The sequence below is a fragment of the Diadema antillarum genome, unplaced genomic scaffold (assembly GCF_040938485.1).
Source record: "Diadema antillarum isolate AM-2024a unplaced genomic scaffold, OU_Dant_1.0 seq00000069_RagTag, whole genome shotgun sequence".
Classification (NCBI taxonomy): Eukaryota; Metazoa; Echinodermata; class Echinoidea; order Diadematoida; family Diadematidae; genus Diadema; species Diadema antillarum.
In genome coordinates this window covers 1,228,937-1,249,151 of record NW_027271168.1, presented here as the reverse complement: position 1 = coordinate 1,249,151, position 20,215 = coordinate 1,228,937, and the positions used below count along the sequence as shown (strand labels likewise).

At 38.6% G+C, this 20,215-nt stretch overlaps 2 protein-coding genes across 2 annotated transcripts; one reads left to right on the top strand and one right to left on the bottom strand.

Annotated features, from left to right (window-relative positions):
* The first annotated feature begins 2,197 nt into the window (after positions 1–2,197).
* On the top strand, positions 2,198–7,629 carry LOC139725964 (uncharacterized). The gene is made up of 4 exons (XM_071637047.1): positions 2,198–2,681; positions 3,422–3,654; positions 4,960–5,053; positions 7,582–7,629. The coding sequence occupies exons 1-4, from the start codon at positions 2,601–2,603 to the stop codon at positions 7,627–7,629; spliced, it is 456 nt and encodes a 151-aa protein (XP_071493148.1). The 5' UTR covers positions 2,198–2,600.
* Positions 7,630–13,426: 5,797 nt separating this feature from the next.
* Positions 13,427–19,350, bottom strand: LOC139725929 (S-crystallin SL11-like). Its single transcript, XM_071637010.1, has 5 exons — positions 18,846–19,350; positions 16,911–17,003; positions 15,996–16,114; positions 14,493–14,603; positions 13,427–13,726 (listed from the first exon to the last, which is right to left on the bottom strand). The coding sequence occupies exons 1-5, from the start codon at positions 18,982–18,984 to the stop codon at positions 13,562–13,564; spliced, it is 627 nt and encodes a 208-aa protein (XP_071493111.1). The 5' UTR covers positions 18,985–19,350; the 3' UTR covers positions 13,427–13,561.
* Between the last annotated feature and the right edge of the window lie 865 nt (positions 19,351–20,215).

The window sequence follows — 20,215 nt, the reverse complement described above, 5'->3', positions numbered from 1 at the left end:
GGCTACAAGTACTTGATATGTTAATACATCATGGAACAGTACCACTATTTATTGTAATTTAGTTAATATATGAAATTGAATGAGCGTTAATGAGATTCTAATGTAATTGTAAAAACCAAAAGATAACATCGCAGTTTGCCAGGACTTTCCTGCATTAGCGTGACATACGGTAGTTAGTTCTTTTCAAGGAGCTTGGTATTTTAAGCCAATCGAAATTTTTTCGTACTTTTAATAGGAATGTTTTGCATTTGTACGCAATATCACAGTAGCTAAAATTATTATACATTAATTGATTCTGAAGAGTGTAATATTCATCTGGTATAACTATGTTATAACAAAGTAACCGTACCGGTTGCTTCGCAAACAAAGTGTAAAATTCTCAATAAAATATGACAGCTTTTTATACACATGATATGATATAAATCCAGTGTATGTAGTCATTATTACTGAGCATTGCAGGGCTTTGATAAGCAATGTTATACTCGTGCTTTTTAACTTCGAAATGTCTTTCGCGCGTAAACAATCACTACACGTCAATTTGGAACCATGGTCTGCAGCCGTAGTTTGAACGAGCCCGACACCCACGAGTCATACGGCTCACGATTTTATATATATTTTTTTCATCTAGACCACATTCTACGCATCACGATGTATATAGTATCACAGTGATTGTATAAGCGGTATCTCTGTGAAAGACGCCCTCTTGTGCTGATAGTCTTTACGTTTATGGCTTACTAGTATACCATGGAGGTCAAAGTAGGTGTATTGTACCTCCATGCTACAATACAAATACATGTTTTACTCTGGTTGATTTATGATACCCCGATTATCAATAGCATGTCCCATGTATGATAATTTTCTGTAGATTACTTGAATCGGCCTACCCCCCCCTCAAAAAAAAATCCTAAACGAAAATTCTATCCATACTTTTGATGCAACATCATCTGTCAATCACTATACATTACTACATTGTACTTTCATTAAAGGGGATGGCTAGTAACCGATCAGTGGGAATGCTGAGGGATGATTGTTCCAATCCTTGTGGGATTCATTTAAGAGTACATTATATATCTACTGCTGTGTGAAAATCATTTGCTTCAGAACGGTCACATATTCAAGTAATGTGCAGATTAATGCCCCGTCACTGACCAGGGACGCTTACCTGGGAAGCATTAAACTGCACATTACTTGAATATGAGACCATTCTGACGCAAATAATTTTCACACAAGAATAGATATATAATGTACTCTTAAATGAATCCCACAAGGATTGGAACAATCATCCCTCAGCATTCCCACTGATTCCCACTGATCAGTTACTAGCCATCCCCTTTAACAAAAGGTATGGGAATGCACGTGGCGTAATCTTAACGTTTCCAAAGACAGGATGTGTTTCTTGTTTTCTTTTTTTTTTCTTTTTTCCCTGGAGAGGGATGTGTGAGGTATTTACCCTAGAAGGAAAAGTTTGTCTTAAGATCATTATCATGCAGCTTGAGATCGGTTAATCTGTATGGAGGCATTCTATAAAGATATAAACTGAGCTTCACTTTAAAGTTTGAAGACAAAGTCAATCAAAATCGTGACTGAATACAAAAGATTCTTCGTGCCATTTTCACAGAGGACACCAATTTTTTTTTTCGTATCGTTACATTACACTCAATCATCTCTTATAGACATAGTAATGATAAAAATACTTAATGATGATGATTAAATGATAAAAATAACAGTAGTAACAGCGATTATGATAACAAATGATAATAGATGACAATAAAGATAATAGCTTCTATAGCGCGTCATAACAAACTAATGCTTCCTAAGTGCTGGTGATGAAAAAAAAACATCTATTTTACACACATATGATATCAAAGCAAATCAACAAATTACATTCAAGGTAACTAGTGAAGATAAACGTATTAAACATACAACACCTATATAAATCGATATATTATTTGAAGAGAAATGTTCACTTTCCAACTACTGATGAATACGTCTTTTCAAGAAGGATTTTACAGTAGAAAATGTGGCATACTGACGAATGTGTTGTGGTTTTAAGTTTCATTGATTAGTAATAATCATAATATTCCGAGGCACAAAACAGCAGACTATAGGCCTACTGTGATCTGCACCCCCGCCACATTCTGTTTGATCTCAACAAACAAAAGGGAAGGGTTGCAGGCCTAACAGATATCTTCACAGTCCAGTCATCTGAATCACAGCCGAAAGGGTTTCGACGGGTTTTGTTCAAACAAAATAAATGTACACTGTACTTGCACTTGCCCTTCGATATCATGCGGTCTTGCGAGACACGGCCGCGCTCATTAGCAAGACGTATGTCGGTTTAGGCAATGGAATATCGTTATTATGAGGTAGAAGGAAGAAATTCGCATGGCTCGTATGAGATAGAACATGGACCGAACGTATCTCGAGAGCAGTTCGCCAAATTAGTATTTGCAGGGAGATCGAACCACTTGAATACATCACCATTTTGGGACCGAGACGTGACCCTGGCTTGAATTCCGCCGCCGTCTTGTGTTCATCTTTCGTCTGAGTACAGCACAGCACAGCACACGCCACCACCGCCACCACCGCCACGGTTTGCGATGGCCGCTTATGGCTCACAGCCCTCACAGAGCACCGGCCAGCTGCCGTATCCAGAGAACCCAGCTATTGGCGTGGAGCAGGTAGGAACTGTGCCCCTGTCTGCCTAGATACCCTATATAATGCGCGTGTTCCTGTGTTTTCTGTAGCAAGAAATAGGATCCCTCAATTTCGTTTTCTGTTGTTGTTGTTGTTGTTGTTGTTGTTGTTATTGTTCATGTTGTTGTTTTTTGTCTCCATTTCCCACTGGTATACTTGTTGTCGTAATGTAGTTCTATACCATCAGATTTTTGTTTCAGGGGTGATATTCGTAATACGAATACACAATACACAAACACACACAAAGAAAACACACACAAAGAAAACACACACACCATAATATACGTATTGCCTTGATATCAATTGAAATCAAATCATACATTATATATATATATATATATATGTATATATATATGTATACTCTCTTAAAAAAATCGAGTGAAAATATTTACTCTTGAAGGAGTGAATACAAAAAAGAGTGAATACTCTAAATTCACTCTCTTTTGTATTCACTCCTTAAAGAGTGAATATTTTCACTCGATTTTTTTAGAGAGTATATATATATATATATATATATATATATATATAATCATAAAGGCCTGTATATAATATATTTAATATGTATGATATACTTAATATATAGGCCTATACAATATTTTACATCTATGCAAAGTATAATGCATATATGAATGGGATATGATATAAACACCAGAGAGAGAAGAGAGAAAACAAAAGAGAAAGGTTTTGACACTTGAAAAAATGGTGTGTTTTTTTTTGTGTGTAGATCGCCATGGTGCCCGTAGCAGGACCGACTACTGGTCAGCCCCCGATGGCCATTACTGCCCAGCCCACGCCCGGAAACTCGGCCTACCATGTAACCGTCGAGAGTGCGGAGGAGTGGCGGCGCAAGGAGGAAGAGAGACGGCGAAAGGAGGAGGAGAAACGGGAGGAGAGGGTAGATGACGTCGTAGACGCCTTTGCATATGGAGCAGGTTCCCACTATCACGCTGGAACAAGGTACCGCGGTGGCACTTACAGAATCTTAGAGAGAAACTCCACTTCGTGTTCACGTTCAGAAATAGCATCTTGATTTTGATTTGATTTGATTTGATTGGTTCGTGTTTTTTTATTGCACATGCGTGTACACACATATATCATTGGTAGCGTAAAATACATAAGATGAGTACAAAGTACATTGTAATTTTTAATCCATTAGACTTTAAGCGTGCAAACTGGAGAAGAAAAGTTCCTTTAAATAGTATACAAATAATGACTGCTATGAGGGGCACAGTTAAAATTATGGGCCCAAGGTGATGTGAAAACCATAACTATGCCCGAAGCGAAGCTGAGGGCATAGTTATGGTTTTCACATCACCAAGGGCCTACATAATTTTAACTGTGCCCCGAATATCAAGCTGTCATTATTTGTTTTATATACCGAAAATATAGATTCCGAAATATAGATACCGAAAATATAGATTCTAGTCTCTTTTACAGCACTCGTAATCAACGCTGATTGACAGCGCGGCGGTTGTATCATTGGTGCGTACATTTATGAGTGATCTATGTGTACGGGGTTGCGACTGTATCCAAACCTATTTACAGGGCGCAGTTGATTCTATGCCCCGGGCACAGTAAATCATGATGTCATTTTGATCGAAAATGGGGCACAGCTATTTTCATGACTCCACTTTTAACCAATCAGATGAGAGGATATTATGAGGTATATAATATCAAATATAGCACACAAAAGAATAGAAGTATCTTTGAATAGTACTATATATGAAACAAAGAGCAGTTCGAGTCTCTGATATAAACAAAGCTAGAATCTTTTCTCCTTAAAGAAGACTAGGACGACACGCAAACGTGCTCCCAATCATACACCCCATAATTGCTCTAAAATGTAAAACTGTCATGGAAAAGTGAATCGGAGGTGAACAAATTCCCAAAATAAAAATGGCAATTAAGGTAATAGTGTCAGAGGAATAAAAATGCAGAGATAAAATATGTCAAATGTTAGAAATATCACAGATAAGGATGCATTAGATGCGAATGTCGGGGATAAGATATCAATGATATAACTGCAAAGAGGTAAGTTAATATCCATAACGAAAAATAATGCTAGAGGTAGCATAATGTTTAAGGTACAAATGCGAGAGAGAGAAAAAAAAATGTTAGAAGTTAAAATGCCGAAGGTAGGACTGTCAAATATGAAAATGTCATGGATTAAAAATGCATGAGTTAAAATCTATGTCTTGTTCTTTCCCACTCTCTCCCTCCCCTGCTGCCTACTGACACATCTTTCTCGATTGGGCCGTGCAGTAACAACAATAATGCTGACGATTGTAACGTGTGTTGCCTTCTAAGTTTTTGCTTTGGTGGTGACGATGATGACGACGGCGATGGATGCTGTGGGGTAAGAAGGCTTCTTTCTTCCGAGTACTCCAGGTGCCATGGCTAATAATCTCCCTTGTTTGTTCGTTGTTTCATTTTCCATCTGAGAAGAGGGCTGGATAGCCCATATTATCATTCAGCTGAACTATGCTGGTCTTCCATGGGTCCAGTTGGGTGTGAGGTGGGACCACTGCACTGGGTTTAACATCCTGTTCTATACCATGAATAAATGAAGCGGGATCTTTTAGTTGTGATCCTCTCACACACGGGACCTTCATCTTATGTCCCATCCGAGGGACAGAGTGTTTGTCCACTGACTACAGAGGGGACGGTATGATTACACACAACATTGCTCAGTTAGTTGCCCTTGGAAACCTTGAAAGGCCTGTCCAAATCCTGTAGATATCTACAAATCTCGCAGGCAAATGGTTAATCATGACATGGATATTTCTTTCCGAGCTCTCTCCTATTAATCCGTAACCCAGGGAAAATCGTGTGAGGCCTTCACAGAATCTGTATTAATTTCAGATTCAACAGATGATGTCTGTGGTTGATACTACTTTTCACAAGCGAACATCTTCTGGACTCTTCCCCACCCATCATTTCCTCAATGACATCTTAGAAAACTGCAGAATAATTTTATGTTCGAGCTTTGTGTATATACTTCTTTTGTCCCTCTTGTAATGTCTCGTATAAATAATGAATAAAGTCGCTACCTTCACATCCTTCTCCTCTGAACATGCTGAACTTCCTCGTAGTTCGGGCTGCGAAACTATCTTATATTATTCTCCATCCTTCTCTACAAACTTCCTTGAATCTGTTCCTTCAACCAGTGTTAAAACAAGAACCTGTCCATATCGAAAGGATTGGGTTGACTTAGAAGGGACGTAAACATCATCTGGGTTAAGGTGAAAAGTCGGGGTACCTTAAATTTTTCAAAATATGGTTCAGTAGTTTATATGAGAGATATTTTTGATAGCAAATATTCATTAATCACACTGAAATGCAGCTTTTAATTTTCGCGAGGTTATCGTTTCTTTTCTCTTTCTACTTCAAGTATACGTGATATGTATAATTACTGTTCATTATTTGTCAAATTATTATTGAAATGTGGCGGGGAAAAAAAATCCTCGGGTGACGTCATGATACTCAAATGCATCATGGTTATTTATAGTACAATATAATACGGCAGGCACCATACAAATATGGTGGCGCGCAACGTAAACAGACTAAAAAAAAAAAGAAAAAAAATCGCACACCATTTGAGCTGGGGTTGATTATTAACTTTGTGAAACATGAGGAAATAAGCGATTCATATTTGCATCAGGCAAATATTCAGCGTAATATAATTTTAACTCGAGCGTCAAAGCCTGTGTATTATGTATAAAAACCCACCAAGAGACATGTGGCTTTCCATTCTTACAGCCAGATGAAACAACAGCAAGTGACAACACCTTTAAACACACGGAAAATATAGAGAAGCAAAACCACTGACGGATATGCATTTTCACTTTCAAGTCCTGTACTTATCTTTGATTTTGTGTATATGTTATATCAGTTGGCTCTTGTCACAATCACTCTTCAGTTTTCATTGATTTTGCCTGTGCACACGATAAATATGAGGGAATTTGCATATTTAACGCTTCAATAAATGAGACAGCATATCGTCAACATAAATTGGGGCTTACGTGACGAACTCAATTCATTTTGATATATTTACCCCTCTCTCTATCACTATCCTTCTCCTCTCCCCCCCCCCCCCTCTCTCTCTCTCCCTAGTGCCCTTTCGTCTACAATATGTTAGTCAATACCTGACGTTGTTTAAACCAGATTGCTGCCGGGGTTGGGGGTGTGGATTTTCTAAAATTAAAATAAACAAACAAACAAACAAAAACAGATGGGTTTAATTTCCCTCATTTTTTAATCTATTCATTCTGATGCGTCATCTATTTTCTTTACCAAATCTGTCTGGACAATGCATATCAGAGACTGATATTTGTATTTTGAGTGAGGCAAAGGGCGACAACAAACATTTTCATGTTTAAAGAAAAAGCTTGCATGGTTTGATTGACGGACCAGTCTAAAAATGAATAAAAATTAAATGGTAAATCCAGTATTTTGAATATCAATTTAACATATACAAAAGGAGTAACAGCATGTACAATGTTGGATTTACCATTTCTTTTTTGTAGACGGGACCTTAAGTAGAAATTGTCTTATCTCTTCCACGTAGAAATCATGTGATGGGTGGATACCATCATAGGTAGAAACTGATATGAATTGTTTGTGAGGCCTTTATGATTAAGGTGTGTACTGTAATGTAGTCATACGTGATGAAGTTAATGGTATCGATCAAGGGGCTGCTCATAAAAGTTGCATCAAGGCAATTTAATCCATTTTAAGGTCCACAGATGCGCATTAATCTCCTCTCGCTCTTTATTCTTTTTTTTTAATGGGACAAGTACATATAAATATCTCTTTGCCCCCCCCCCTCTCTCTCTCTATCTATACATTTGTATATAATGTGTTATTCTCTTCTTTGTTTTATAGGACTGGGACTGTGACTGTGACTGTGACTGTGACTGTTGTGATGATTAGGAGTCAATGGGCGTGTGTTGAAAACAAAAGGCTTTGTATCTTATGACTGTATTGACACTCCACTGGTAACCAGCAATCAAAGCAAATGAAGCAGTACCACCCCCTAAAAAAAGGGGGCGGTGGGCAGTGGAGTTAGCAAAATGCACGATATAGAGATAGACACACGGACACAGCTTGGGTTATCTCAAAGTTTCATGCCAACCACCCTGATGTTTTAGTGAAAATTAATTTTTCTGTCCAAATACTCCACGTGCTCACGGATGTTGGATTAGGTCGGAAAGCGCGTCAGTCTGTGAACCACTATTGATCAACCAACGAGACGGTAGATGTCACTTTCAGATGCCAAGCGAAAACATGAGTACTACTGACAAGAACAGGTGATGCTGTGGATATCATCGAACACACTATAGGTGCTGAGTCTATTCGACACTAGTGAGGTTTTTATGTATTCATGCCCACCTTGATGAACAGTGAGAATTCTGAAGAGGCTGCCTTTTGATCATGCTTGATATAATATGTTTTTATGTTTGTACAGGTGTGATGAAGGATGTCGCAGTATATATGGCCGGATTATAATATATATATATATATATATATATATATATATCCTACTATGAAGAGTGCTCGATATCCTCAAAGGAAGAGCTTTAGACAGAAGTATTGAAACAAGCTCATGGGGTTGACTGCAGGTTCATCTGTATTTATTGCAACTCTGAGTTTCTTGCAACCTCCATGAGGTGCAATCATGATGATGATGATGATGATGACGATCATAAAGTGGTTTCTCGAAGTATCTCTTCACCTCAACCAATTCTTTGCAATTCCTTCAATGAAAAACATAAAACAGGCATCAAGTATAATGATCACTTTATGATGATGATGATGATGATTGCACCTCATGGAGGTTGCAATAAATACGGATGAATCTGCAGTCAACCGCGTGAACTTGTTTTAATACTTCTATATTATATAATATATATATATATATATATATATATATATATATATATATATATATAATGGTATTATTATCCGCGTGTTGGAATAAGAGCATGAAGACGATGAAGACAAACAAGTTGACATAATGCATTAGATTCCAACTTCATTTATTTGTAAACCAAATTTTCGACCCTTGCACGGTTGCACTGTTACCCTGAGGAAGATCCGTGCAAGGGTCGAAAATTTGGTTTACAAATAAATGAAGTTGGAATCTAATGCATTATGTCAACTTGTTTGTCTTCATCGTCTATATATATATATTGACACACAGCCAAATAAAACTGAAGAAGTAGTACCAAAACTGACCTAAAGAAATCACCTCCTCCGGCGGCATCCTTTGTAATCACACCTGTAAAACGTGCCAAAGATGACATTAGCCAAAAGTACTATTGTATATCAGCACTATACCACTATTTACGATAGGGAGAGTGAGAGAGAGAGAGAGAGAGAGGGAGGAAGGGCATAGCTTTACTTTCGATACCCATATTAGTGCCCATGAGTCCGAGGCTCTTTGCTCTTACGTACGCTATACAATGCACTACATTAAGGAATGTAAATGAGGCAATGCCTGTTTTATGTTTTACATTGAAGGAATTACATTAAATTGGTTGAGGTGAAGAGATACTTCGAGAAACCACTTTATGAAATGTTAAAGAGCGTACAATTCTAAGGGGAATTCAAGGTTTGTTTGATGAAAATCAGTTTTGAAATGGCCGAGATATCCAAAAACAAGATATCTCAGCCGTTTCAAAACCAATTTTTATTAAATGAACTTTGAATTCCTCTAAGAATACTGTACTCATATAATAAGAGATTTCTGCTTAGCTTAAAAAAAAATCATAAATAAACTAGAAATGTCGCTATGGCGACTGATGCCTCCGCCATAATGCATAATTCTCCCAATAGGCGTATAGTACAATGTCTTCACAATGTGTGATCCATGACAGTTTCACATAACTGGCAAAATATTGAAATGACAGGTCTGTCAGAAATGTCTTGAACTGGGTTGCTATAATTTTCTAAGAGTGCAGGTACACATATTTGGGGAATTGAGAATTTTTACTTGAATTCTGACGGACCTTTTTATTAGTTTATGCATTGAGTAATTTCCAAGGTATGATGAAAGAGTGTAATGATGGTACAAAATAGATTTTTTTTTTTTTGTTGGGGGGGGGCATTGAAACCTAGCCTTTGACCCTTAACCTCTGACCTTTGACCTTCTAGCTGGAAATTTCCCGGAGAATCTCAGGGTAATGCATGTATTAAGTTTTGAAACTAATAATGCAAGCATTGCATATACTAGTACATTGTATATGAGGGAAATAATAAAATTTTGCGGAGCTGACTATTGACCCATGACCCCTAAATTCCGTAGATAATCCCTGCCAGTCAGTACATGCGTATTTACCAAGTTCCATGAAGATACATTGAAAAATTAGCGAGAAAAGTGATATTGCAACATTTTCGTCTCACCTTTGACCTTTTGACCTTTGACCTTATGACATGAAACTCTCTCTGGAGAATCTTTACGCAGTAGTACACGTCCACACCAAGTTTCAAGAAAATACCTTTTGGGCATTGCATAGATATGGGGGAATTTGCAACATTTGTGGCATTTGACCTTGACCTTTTGACCTTTGACCTCTTGCCAATGTCACTAAAATCTACTCAACTAATTGTCCCATCATACATCATCCTTGGACCAAGTTTGGTGAAAGCTGCTTCTTTCAGTTTTGAGTTATCACGTAAACAGATAAATTTTAGGATTTGACCTTGATCTTTGACCTTTGACCTCTGTCCGATTTCACTTGAAAACTAATCAAGTAATTGTCCCATCATACATCATCCTCCAACAAAGTTTGGTGAAATTTGCTCCATCCAGTCTTGAGTTATCGCGTAAACGGATACAATTTCATGATTTGACCTCGACCTTTGACCTTTGACCTTTAGCCGATTTCACCCAAAATCTAATCAAATAATTGCCCCATCATACTTCATACTTGGACCAAGTTTGGTAAAATTCCAGTAAATATTACTCAAGTTATCGCGTAAACGAAAGCGGACGGACGTACGGACGTACGGACGTACGTACGGACGGACGGACAACCCGAAAACATAATGCCTCCGGCACCACTTCGTAGCGGAGGCATAAAAAAGGAAGACCTATAGCCCCATCTCAACTGAAACTGTGCTATCCCTTTAAATGATATGAATTATTACGCGTTTGGTGTGCATAAAGACTGCAGTAGATAGCTGAGTGTGTTAGTACCATTTGCAGATTGTGATTGAATTTGTTATATTGTCTGTTTTGTACTTCATCATTCTAAATGAAATCAGCCGGCTGCAGTCGTCTATGTTATATGTTATTATGTAAATGAGGAATGTATTTGAATAAGGGTTAATAAGGTTTTTATAATTATACTTGTAAAAAACTGATGGGAGATTACACCGTAGTTTGTCAAGTCCATCCTGCATGAAGGTGACATACCATAAATAATTTATATACCAGTCGCTATACTTTTGTGCATGATTTCATGGGCATATTACATTTTTTTTACGATGTATGCCAGTAGTCATTAATTACGATGCACTGATTCTGTAAAATTTAATGTTGGCTGGTACATGTATAGTGATATCATATAGCGAAGTTGACGTACCTATTGTTTCATAAAACCGAGTGTGATATTCGCAATACAACATGATATGATCATCAAATCCCAATTCAGTGTATGTAGTCATAATTATTATTGAGCATTGTCTTTGATACTCGATGTAATACACACGCAATTTCACTTTGAAATATCTTTCGCGCCCGGTCATCCCACGAGCCAAACACCCACGAGTCATATGGCCCACGAGCTCGACATTGGGGGGGGGGGGGGGAAGGTTCATGAATTGTATATACATTGTACATGTACAACCCACGTGTCATACAGCCCATGAGCCCGACACTGGGCAAATAAGGCACACGAGTCCGAGTCCGACAATAAACAAGGCCTCCTCGTCCGACACTATTGACCGATTCTGTGACGCGCTATGTGTATTTTTAGCATAAGCGCAGCCATACTGGGTGTATCAGCCGACCCCCCCCCCCCCCCTCCGCACTCCCCCACCCCTCTCCCTACATTAGCACGCGCGCAGAATGAAAAACTGCTTTAGCCAATGGGCGTCTCGTACTGAGTGCGCGAATACTTGCTTAGTGCGCGAACCTTTGTTACAAGTGCGTGATAAACATGTTGCCCCGGGGTGGGGGAGAGCAGGGGGGGGGGGGGGGGGGTCGGCTGATACACACCATGGCTGCGCCCTGTGCCGTAAAATGTCTGCTGCCCTCAACGAACCCGAATCGGTCAATAGGCAAAAAAAAAAAAGGGGGGCTCACGATACCGACACATTAAGCCCCATGATGCAGTGAAAACCTTGCAAACCTAGTGTCGGACTAATGGGCCATACTTAATTAACGTGTCGAGCTCGTGGACTTTCTGACTCGTGGGTGTCGGACTCGTGACGTGCATCCGTTTGAACGGCTACCGTTTTTCAATAACAGGAGCAATGTCGACATGAATACTGTATCCTTCTTTCCTTAGGGCCAACTTTCGATGCTCTCACCGGATAATTATCTTACTCTTCATATTTTTTTTTTCATCCAGACCACATTTTACGTATTAATGATTACGTATCGCAATAGATTTTGGATGTTTAAAAATAAATGATTATTATTGTTTCACAATGAATTATGTATTGCATCATTAATTCTGTCTGATGACAGGCAAAATTCATGAAGATGAACTGAAACCATGCAGTGTGACGACATAACTTTCCGATGTCCGGTCATGCATCTATCACTCAGTATGAAGTGTAGTCCACTATTCAACGTTCTAAATTTTCCCAATCATGGCGATATCCTCGAAATTTCGTCATTTACAGTAAGAACATAAATAGCTTCTACCAGATTTAACCTCAAAATACTTTTCTATTTCTTACCGAGACATGACGGTACATTTATTGTATTCATCAATTTCAGCATCATACAAAGTATATCCATGCTCATGAGTTGGCAACACGCAGTTGCCCGGTGTGTCGTTGTGTACGGCGTGAAGCGCCGTCTCGTGTTCGTAGGATGTACAATTACACACAATTACTCCGTACAATACTCCGAATAATCCGAACATGAAATAAGGTTCCTTATTCCGAAAGTTCTATAGTCTGAAAATGAATGACGAACCTTTCTTTATTTTCTAATAAACGAACCTTCAGAATAGCGAACATTATCTACCTTCTTTTCCAGGAATATTGCATCCCGATCATGATGTAAAATGATATTGGTTCTGCCAATTATACGCCAAAAGATAAGTCATGATGAGTTTATTGTTCTGGATGAATCACATTTTAATAGTACAGTTAATGCAAAATTGAACGAATGTCGTGCTTTAAAAACACCCAACTTAAAGTATGATATAAGCAATCTAATCAATTTTAAGTGATGATGTGTAGTTGTCCAATACACGCAAAGTGCTGGACATGCCAACCATTATAGCTGAATATTTTAAAGGTGCATTTTCTTAATTAAAGGCATGGGAATTCATTTGCGAAAATATGGAGTATACAGGTTCATACATAGGTGTATTATTTGTAGGAAAATTAAAAAACATTTATATTTTTGTAGGCCTACTCTCCTATTTACCTTACTACAGAAGAAAACATCACACGACGGTTACACTAGATATTACAGCTGCTTTCGTTTCAAGCGTCAACCAACATCATAAATGACCAATACATTTTGCAGCAATTATTATAGTTAAGCTGGCAAGACGTGGATCCATTGATGACTTTTCTGCTAACAGGACACAAGAGACCACGAGACACTTTACTTCATTATTATTCATACCATACATGATGTCAATTATGTGCGTATGTACATGACTGTGCGCGGTTTTTACATGAATGAAGTCGAATGCTTGGCCAAGAAGGTTGCGATCCTGTCGCGAGATCTGACGACTTCGCGGTTGGCGCGCAGTTTTGGGTACTGGTCAAGCGCTCCGGGCGCCATGTTGACCACGCTCTCGATGAAAGCATAGAAGATGAAGTCAGCCATAGATATCTGAAGAAAGTTAAAACGGAGAAAGTGTTTGATGCAGAAGCCACACTCAGAAAGAGAAACAAGTGTAATGAATCGCGATACCTATTATACTAAAAGGGACATTATAATTACGTCGTTATCGAGATACCTTTAATTATCGTCACCATAACAACAGCAAAAACATATGCGTAGCTGTGTGCATGTTTCTTTTGTTTGTACATGTGTGTCTGAGTGTGAATGTGTGTGTGTGTGTCTATGTATTTGTTGTTGTTGGGGTTTTTTTTTCAGTAATCATTTTTGGATGACTGGAATGCCAAAATGTGTAAATATCCCATTCTAATTTTTGTTTCTAATGAATAGTACGACATTATTTAACATTACCCGAAACACATGTCAGAAATAAGTTGATGGAATGTTTGTTTTTCATGTTTGAATGTGGAAGAATAAAGTTTATCAAAAAAGTGCGCGCGAGCGCGCGCGCGTGTGTGTGTGTGTGTGTAAAGATATCATTGAAATAGCTTATACAAATACATACTTATGTACAACAGTCCAGATCGACGGAGTAGGGGAGCTCAAGAGCTTATGAACCTCATCGCTCTCGGGAATCAAAAACGTTTTCACAAGGCTATGCTTGAAGCTTATTGACAATATGCTGTTTACAAAAAAAAAAAATTAAATAAATAAAGGTGAAGATACAAAGCTTGCAGAAGACTCTTCTGATACAACCATGATCGTCACGATGAGATATACTGAAATCGGTATATATGTCCAAAATGCGAGTACTCACGTTTTTGCCAACAAAGTATCCACTCTCTAATGAGTTTTCCGAGATCTTCTGGTTCAGGAAGTTGATGTACAGAGGACAGGTTGTTTTCAGCCATACTTCTTTTAGCTTCACCTGTGAAATGCAAAAGGAAACAAAAGTATTAGAAAGAATTATTAGAGATAACTGACTAATGATTAATCAATAACTAATAAATAACACATACAATTTGTTAAAAAATTTATAAAGACTTAATTATTTTAGCGCGCCCGTGTGTTTATCATGTAGCGCATCTATACCATCATAATCACAGCAGTCTTAGACAGAAGACACGTAGGCCCTTCTGCATCCATACACATATTTTGTCTCATAGCCTCTATTCCCTTACCTTGGGTGATTTTAGAGATTTTTTTTTGTCCTCAATCTGAGGGACTTTATTCAAAACCAATCAGAATCATGTAAAGGTCAATACAAGCGTAAAACAATTACAATCATAGTTAAATTTATATCAAATGAAAATTCTGTATGTAACAGATCTATTGCTCAAATACCTCTTTTTTTCGGGGAGAGGGACAATATCATTAAATATAAAAAAAAATCGTATTTAAATTCTTTTACAACAGATACATAAAAGATGCAGTAAAACGCCGATTTCTGTATTTTTCCATGAGATACACCGTATAATTTGCGTATTCCATAAAATTGACTATTGAATTTACAAAGAAACAATCCTTACAAATTTCCTGCCCGACTACTAAAATTTTCTCATCTATAGTAATATTTTTTTCTTTCATGAACATTAAAAAATAAGGTCACTAATAATTGCCAAGATGTTTCTTATTTTCGGACAGTACAACAAATCATGCATTAAAGATTCATTTTCATTACAAAATTTACACTGTGCATTATTTTATTTTCCATTTCAATAGATTATATTTGAAAGTTTAGATATCATTTATCACTTTAAAATCAAACTGTTTAATCTTATCAAATTTCATTTTCGACGCTTTAAATTATTGGTCGACAACTGGTTGCAAACCTTCATGTTGAGGGTTAGCTATTTATTGCTGGAGATCAGTCCTAAAGGCCACCAAATATCGACCGGTTGCCTACCCTTTAACAACAAATCGATGACCAGAAGTTCGGCAAAAGGATTTCAACGCAGTATCTAAAACCACTAGCACACCAGATCCGGTCACCGACCGGTCACTGATCATTGACGACCATTACTTTGTCGACTTTAAAACATAAAACAAGCGCAAAAATCCGTTTACAATCTCTAAAAATCAGCTGCCGACCAATGATTCAGAGTTCGTATGAATGGTATGTGACCATGCTGTCTTCGTTCATGTGTGACCGAGGCCAAAGAAACACATCGATTATATATTTTGATGACAGGCGACTCTGCGACGTTATAAAGCTTGTTACTTGAGTAACGCATGTGCTTGTATGGATATTTTGATGTCCTCAATGATCGTGTTTGATTATGTTTTATTCTCTTCTATGAGGAAGTCGAGAGAAGCAAACCTTCACTTCTTCGTCGAATTGACCAAACACGAAGTCCCACATGGGGCGAGTCAAGTCCTCCAGTGCTTCACAGATAACATCAATCCTGAAAGCTTCCTCTTCACTTTGACCATTGTAACCTGACGAGGTGGGAGAGAAATAGGGAGAAAGAGAGATCAGATGCAGTCTACATTTCATCCAATAGCTATGATCTTTTTCGAAAAGGATAAACTCGAGCATATTATTCTCCGTAGAAATTGATTTGATAAGAGTAAATAGAAAATTTTCACGTCGCATTGCAGTTATTGTTATACGCACTGCCATCTTCATCTCTCAGAGCATTGTATAGACCGATTCGGGTTCGTTGAGGGCAGCAGACATTTTATGGCGCTGGAAGCAGCCATGAGGTGTCTCAGCCGAACCCCCCCCCCCCCCCCTGCTCTCCCCACCCCCCGGGCAACATGTTTATCGCGCACTTGTAACAAAGGTTCGCGCACTAAGCAAGCATTCGCGCACTCAGTATGAGACGCCCATTGGCTAAAGCGACCATACATAAGTTTTTCATTCCGCGCGCGGAAGGGGGTGGGGGAGAGAGAGAGAGAGAGAGGGGGGGGGGGGGGGGGGGACGGCTGAGACACCTCGTTAATGGCGCTGCCCATGCCAAAAATACACATAGCGCGTCACAGAATCGGTCTACAGATGGAATTAATTTGTTCATCTCCTTAACCTGTGCTCCATATAGAGGCTTTCATTTTTTTTTTTTTTTGTGATGCTCTTCTTTCCTTTTTATGTAGATTCTTCTTGGAAAATTGTATATCTGACGACACATAAGCCATTAGTCTCTAAAGAAGGTAATTATACTCCTTACAGTTCCGACACGTTTACACCTATTAGTGCATCCATCATAAATCCCAAATATTGGAATGTGTTCATTACCATATTTTCTGGCGAGATGACGCAGGATTGCCTTACTCTGAACTTCTGTTTGGCCATCAATTTCAACAACGGGCAACTGTTTAAGAGGGAAATCTGTGTAGGGAAGATTAAAAAAAGTAGTAAAAACAAGTCAGAATGTCTATACAAGTAAATCAGTAATTCACAACAGTGAGGGTATTAGTATAAGTATTACTCACACAAGGTGTCTATGGAACTATTTAACATGCCCGACGCTATAGCCGATGGTTGTTTCGGACTGATTCAAAGTTACGGAGTGGGGGCAGTTATAGAATGTCAGGAAAAATTATGTGCATTATTTGTTTATAGAATGATGAGCAGTGAAGCAGACTATTGTCGTTTGATAAATCAGTATGTTACTAGATCTACTTCTCTAAATTAATAGCAGCGTCAGTCCCAAGTATATCATCTCTTGCATTTCTTCAGTTGAAAGAAGTTTAGGCGTTTAAGATTCCGCATTAAGTAGGGCTTACATAATCCGCGGGAGTAAATAAAACGATGAACACCTTGCGGCCACCATCGCGACATGAAAGTTCTAATGACCCGTCATCATGCTTGATTCATGACCGGTCACAAGCAAAATCATGTGTTTGGTAAAATAATAACAAAAGCCTGATCACGTGAACGAGCTGAAACAATCACTGATTGGACACTGTTGCGTTAATATATAGATGACGCAGAACGTTTACTTGCGAGAATGGTTGTCGCGCAGTTGAATTTTATCAAAGGACAAGTGATTTCCTTCATCGTTTTGGCTATTGCCTCGGGCTTGTTAGACTGTTCCAGAGGGAAAATTAAATAACCGAGCGGGATATGGTCAGGGAGGGGTATGACGGTAATTATTTCAAGTTTCAAAATGCAACCAGTTGGATAATCAAATATTTGAGTATATGAATATAAGAACGACCCAAGTCCATGGAGGATCATTTCGAGTAAACTAAAAAAAACTTCATATCTTTTTTATTTGTCCAATAATATTCTATTTAACTGAGATGGGAAGGCAACATTGTATATACAAATTAGAACATAATGTTATTATGACAATAAACAAGTACATTTAATTGTGGAGAGGCCATTTTGTGTGGTGGACTTGGGTCGTTCTTTGATTCATATGGACTTGGGTCGTTCTTTGATTCATATACATGATATTCTGCTATAGAGATGAGAGAAGGATGAGAGAGGGCGCTATTATATGAATGTAAGAATGACCCAAGTCCTTCATTCTTACATTAATATAAGATTTAACTCATTCATTTCAGGCACTTCCGGGGGTAATTATGATTTATCATTTACACACAAGATGAGTCCATGCATAAGCTACAATTTCCCATGAAAAACTGAATTTGGCCAAAAATTGGACTTGGGTCGTTCTTATATTCATATACTCATTTGCTTCTTCTTCTTCTTTTTTTTTTTGGGGGGGGGGGGGAATGAAACATCCTCAACTTTGCCGAAATGTATAATTATTGTTACTTATTCCATGGTACAATATTTTAGACTATGATTTTAAGACCGCGCTTCGTGCATTACTGCAAGGCTTAATCCATGGTATAATTTTCTACCAAGATGAAGTAGGTCCTAGTCCATCACGTTTCAAAATGCCAATCATGCCCAAGGTTTAAACTAGTACCGCTTTTGCAGGGGCGCTGTACGTTTACAAAATTAAAGGGGGCACGCACCCCTCCCCCATTTTTTTTTCTTTTTATTTCTTTTGTTTCAACAAAAATAAAAGAGGGGCGTGCGCCCCGTGCGGTCCTCTCTGGATCCACTGCTTTTGTGAAATCCGGCCCCTGTGTTTGCCATCACTGTTGGTTTGCGTACCAATATGACAAATACTAGTAGACTAGGTTCCTTTACTCACTATTTCCCGGTACCTTCCTCATCGACCATAAATATCAATGGATTCTAATTTCTCACCTCCAGATTCTTTGACTTTTATCCATTCGTCCTGAGTTAGCCTGACATCTTCGAAATCTACTCCAGCATCGGTGAGCAAGAGCCTGATGGCCTCGGCACGACCACGAGTTGTGAAATAGGTGATCTTGTAGCTCGACATGGTTCTCGAATAGAAGCAACCTCGCCAGTACTCCACGCGACAGAAGCTCAGGTCATCAGTGTATGTGCGCTTCTATACTCTTTTGTGTATACTACACAGATCCTCCCTTAGCCAGTACTATTCGAAAACAAGTACAAAGTACATGTACGTAGAGCCCCAAACTGTAGGTCGTTAGGTCAGATCATGCAGTGTATAATATTGGTCCCCCGAGTCCAGTTCTATTGTATCGACAAGTACAAAGTACTTAGAACCCCCAAATGTACAAAGTTCCTCATAAACTCGTACACATGTACTCATGAATGTCGTTCCACATGCTTCCCGATCAGCCGATACGCTTCCAACAACTCCGCCCCATCGGGATATAAAGCCGTGAATGATAAGCTTTGTGGAACGAATAGTTGTGTATCATGGGCATTATGTAGCAAGCCCCCTTCCGTGTTAAAAAAAAGAGATAAATAAAACGTTCTCATGTCTTTTGTGGCAGTGTTGACTCACAGTACACCTAGCTGTTACTTGCATGTACGGTCAGTCTGACTGCTCTATATTCGTTCGTTGTGGGCGACACGTACGCAGCCTAATCTATCCCCGGAATCTATCCCACACTAGCCCATAATAATCTATTCTTCGGATACTATAGCAAGACCTTAGTATTGTCTGTCGCATTGTTCATCTCAATATGAAAACTCGAAGAGGGAAATTTATAAGTCCTTACAAGGCTTTTGGAGAGTATATTTGGAGTGCTAAAGGCCCGTAACTAGGCTTTTGATGGGGATGGGGTCCAAAACTGGTTATTGTGGTCCTTTCTGAGGGAGTGAAGCGACCAAGCAGGTTAGTGTCAGGAAGGGGTATAGCTACTGCCTGCACATTATCTTTTTGATCTTTTTTTTTTCGGGGGGGGGGGGGATGGAACAAGAATATGTTAAATGTAATTCTAGGGTTTTTTTTAGGGTTGTTGTTGTTGGTTTTTCAATCGCAAAGAATGAATGACGTATCGGCCTTACTATTATTTTTTGCTTGAAAATGTTCCTGGCAGTCCAAAGTGCACACCAGATCGCTGAGTTTCAAATCCAAAATGCACATATTATAGCAGAATATCCATCCCATACCCCCTCTCACACTCTCTCTTTCTGCTTAGTCGCTGCACTTTATAGATATTAGATTTTTAAATAACATCAAGAGGCCTTAATGAGAAATCACGCAAGGATAACAGAGTCTAGTTTGTTTTCGGGAT

Coding starts and splice junctions, on each gene's coding strand:
- LOC139725964 (XM_071637047.1), top strand. CDS start 2,601: ATGGCCGCTTATGGCTCACAGCCCTCACAGAGCACCGGCCAGCTGCCG. Junction 2,682..3,421: donor CAGCTATTGGCGTGGAGCAG/GTAGGAACTGTG, acceptor TTTTGTGTGTAG/ATCGCCATGGTGCCCGTAGC. Junction 5,054..7,581: donor ACGGCGATGGATGCTGTGGG/GTAAGAAGGCTT, acceptor TTTGTTTTATAG/GACTGGGACTGTGACTGTGA.
- LOC139725929 (XM_071637010.1), bottom strand. CDS start 18,984: ATGTCGAGCTACAAGATCACCTATTTCACAACTCGTGGTCGTGCCGAG. Junction 17,004..18,845: donor AAAAGTCAAAGAATCTGGAG/GTGAGAAATTAG, acceptor TTCCCTACACAG/ATTTCCCTCTTAAACAGTTG. Junction 13,727..14,492: donor GATACTTTGTTGGCAAAAAC/GTGAGTACTCGC, acceptor AACTTTCTTCAG/ATATCTATGGCTGACTTCAT.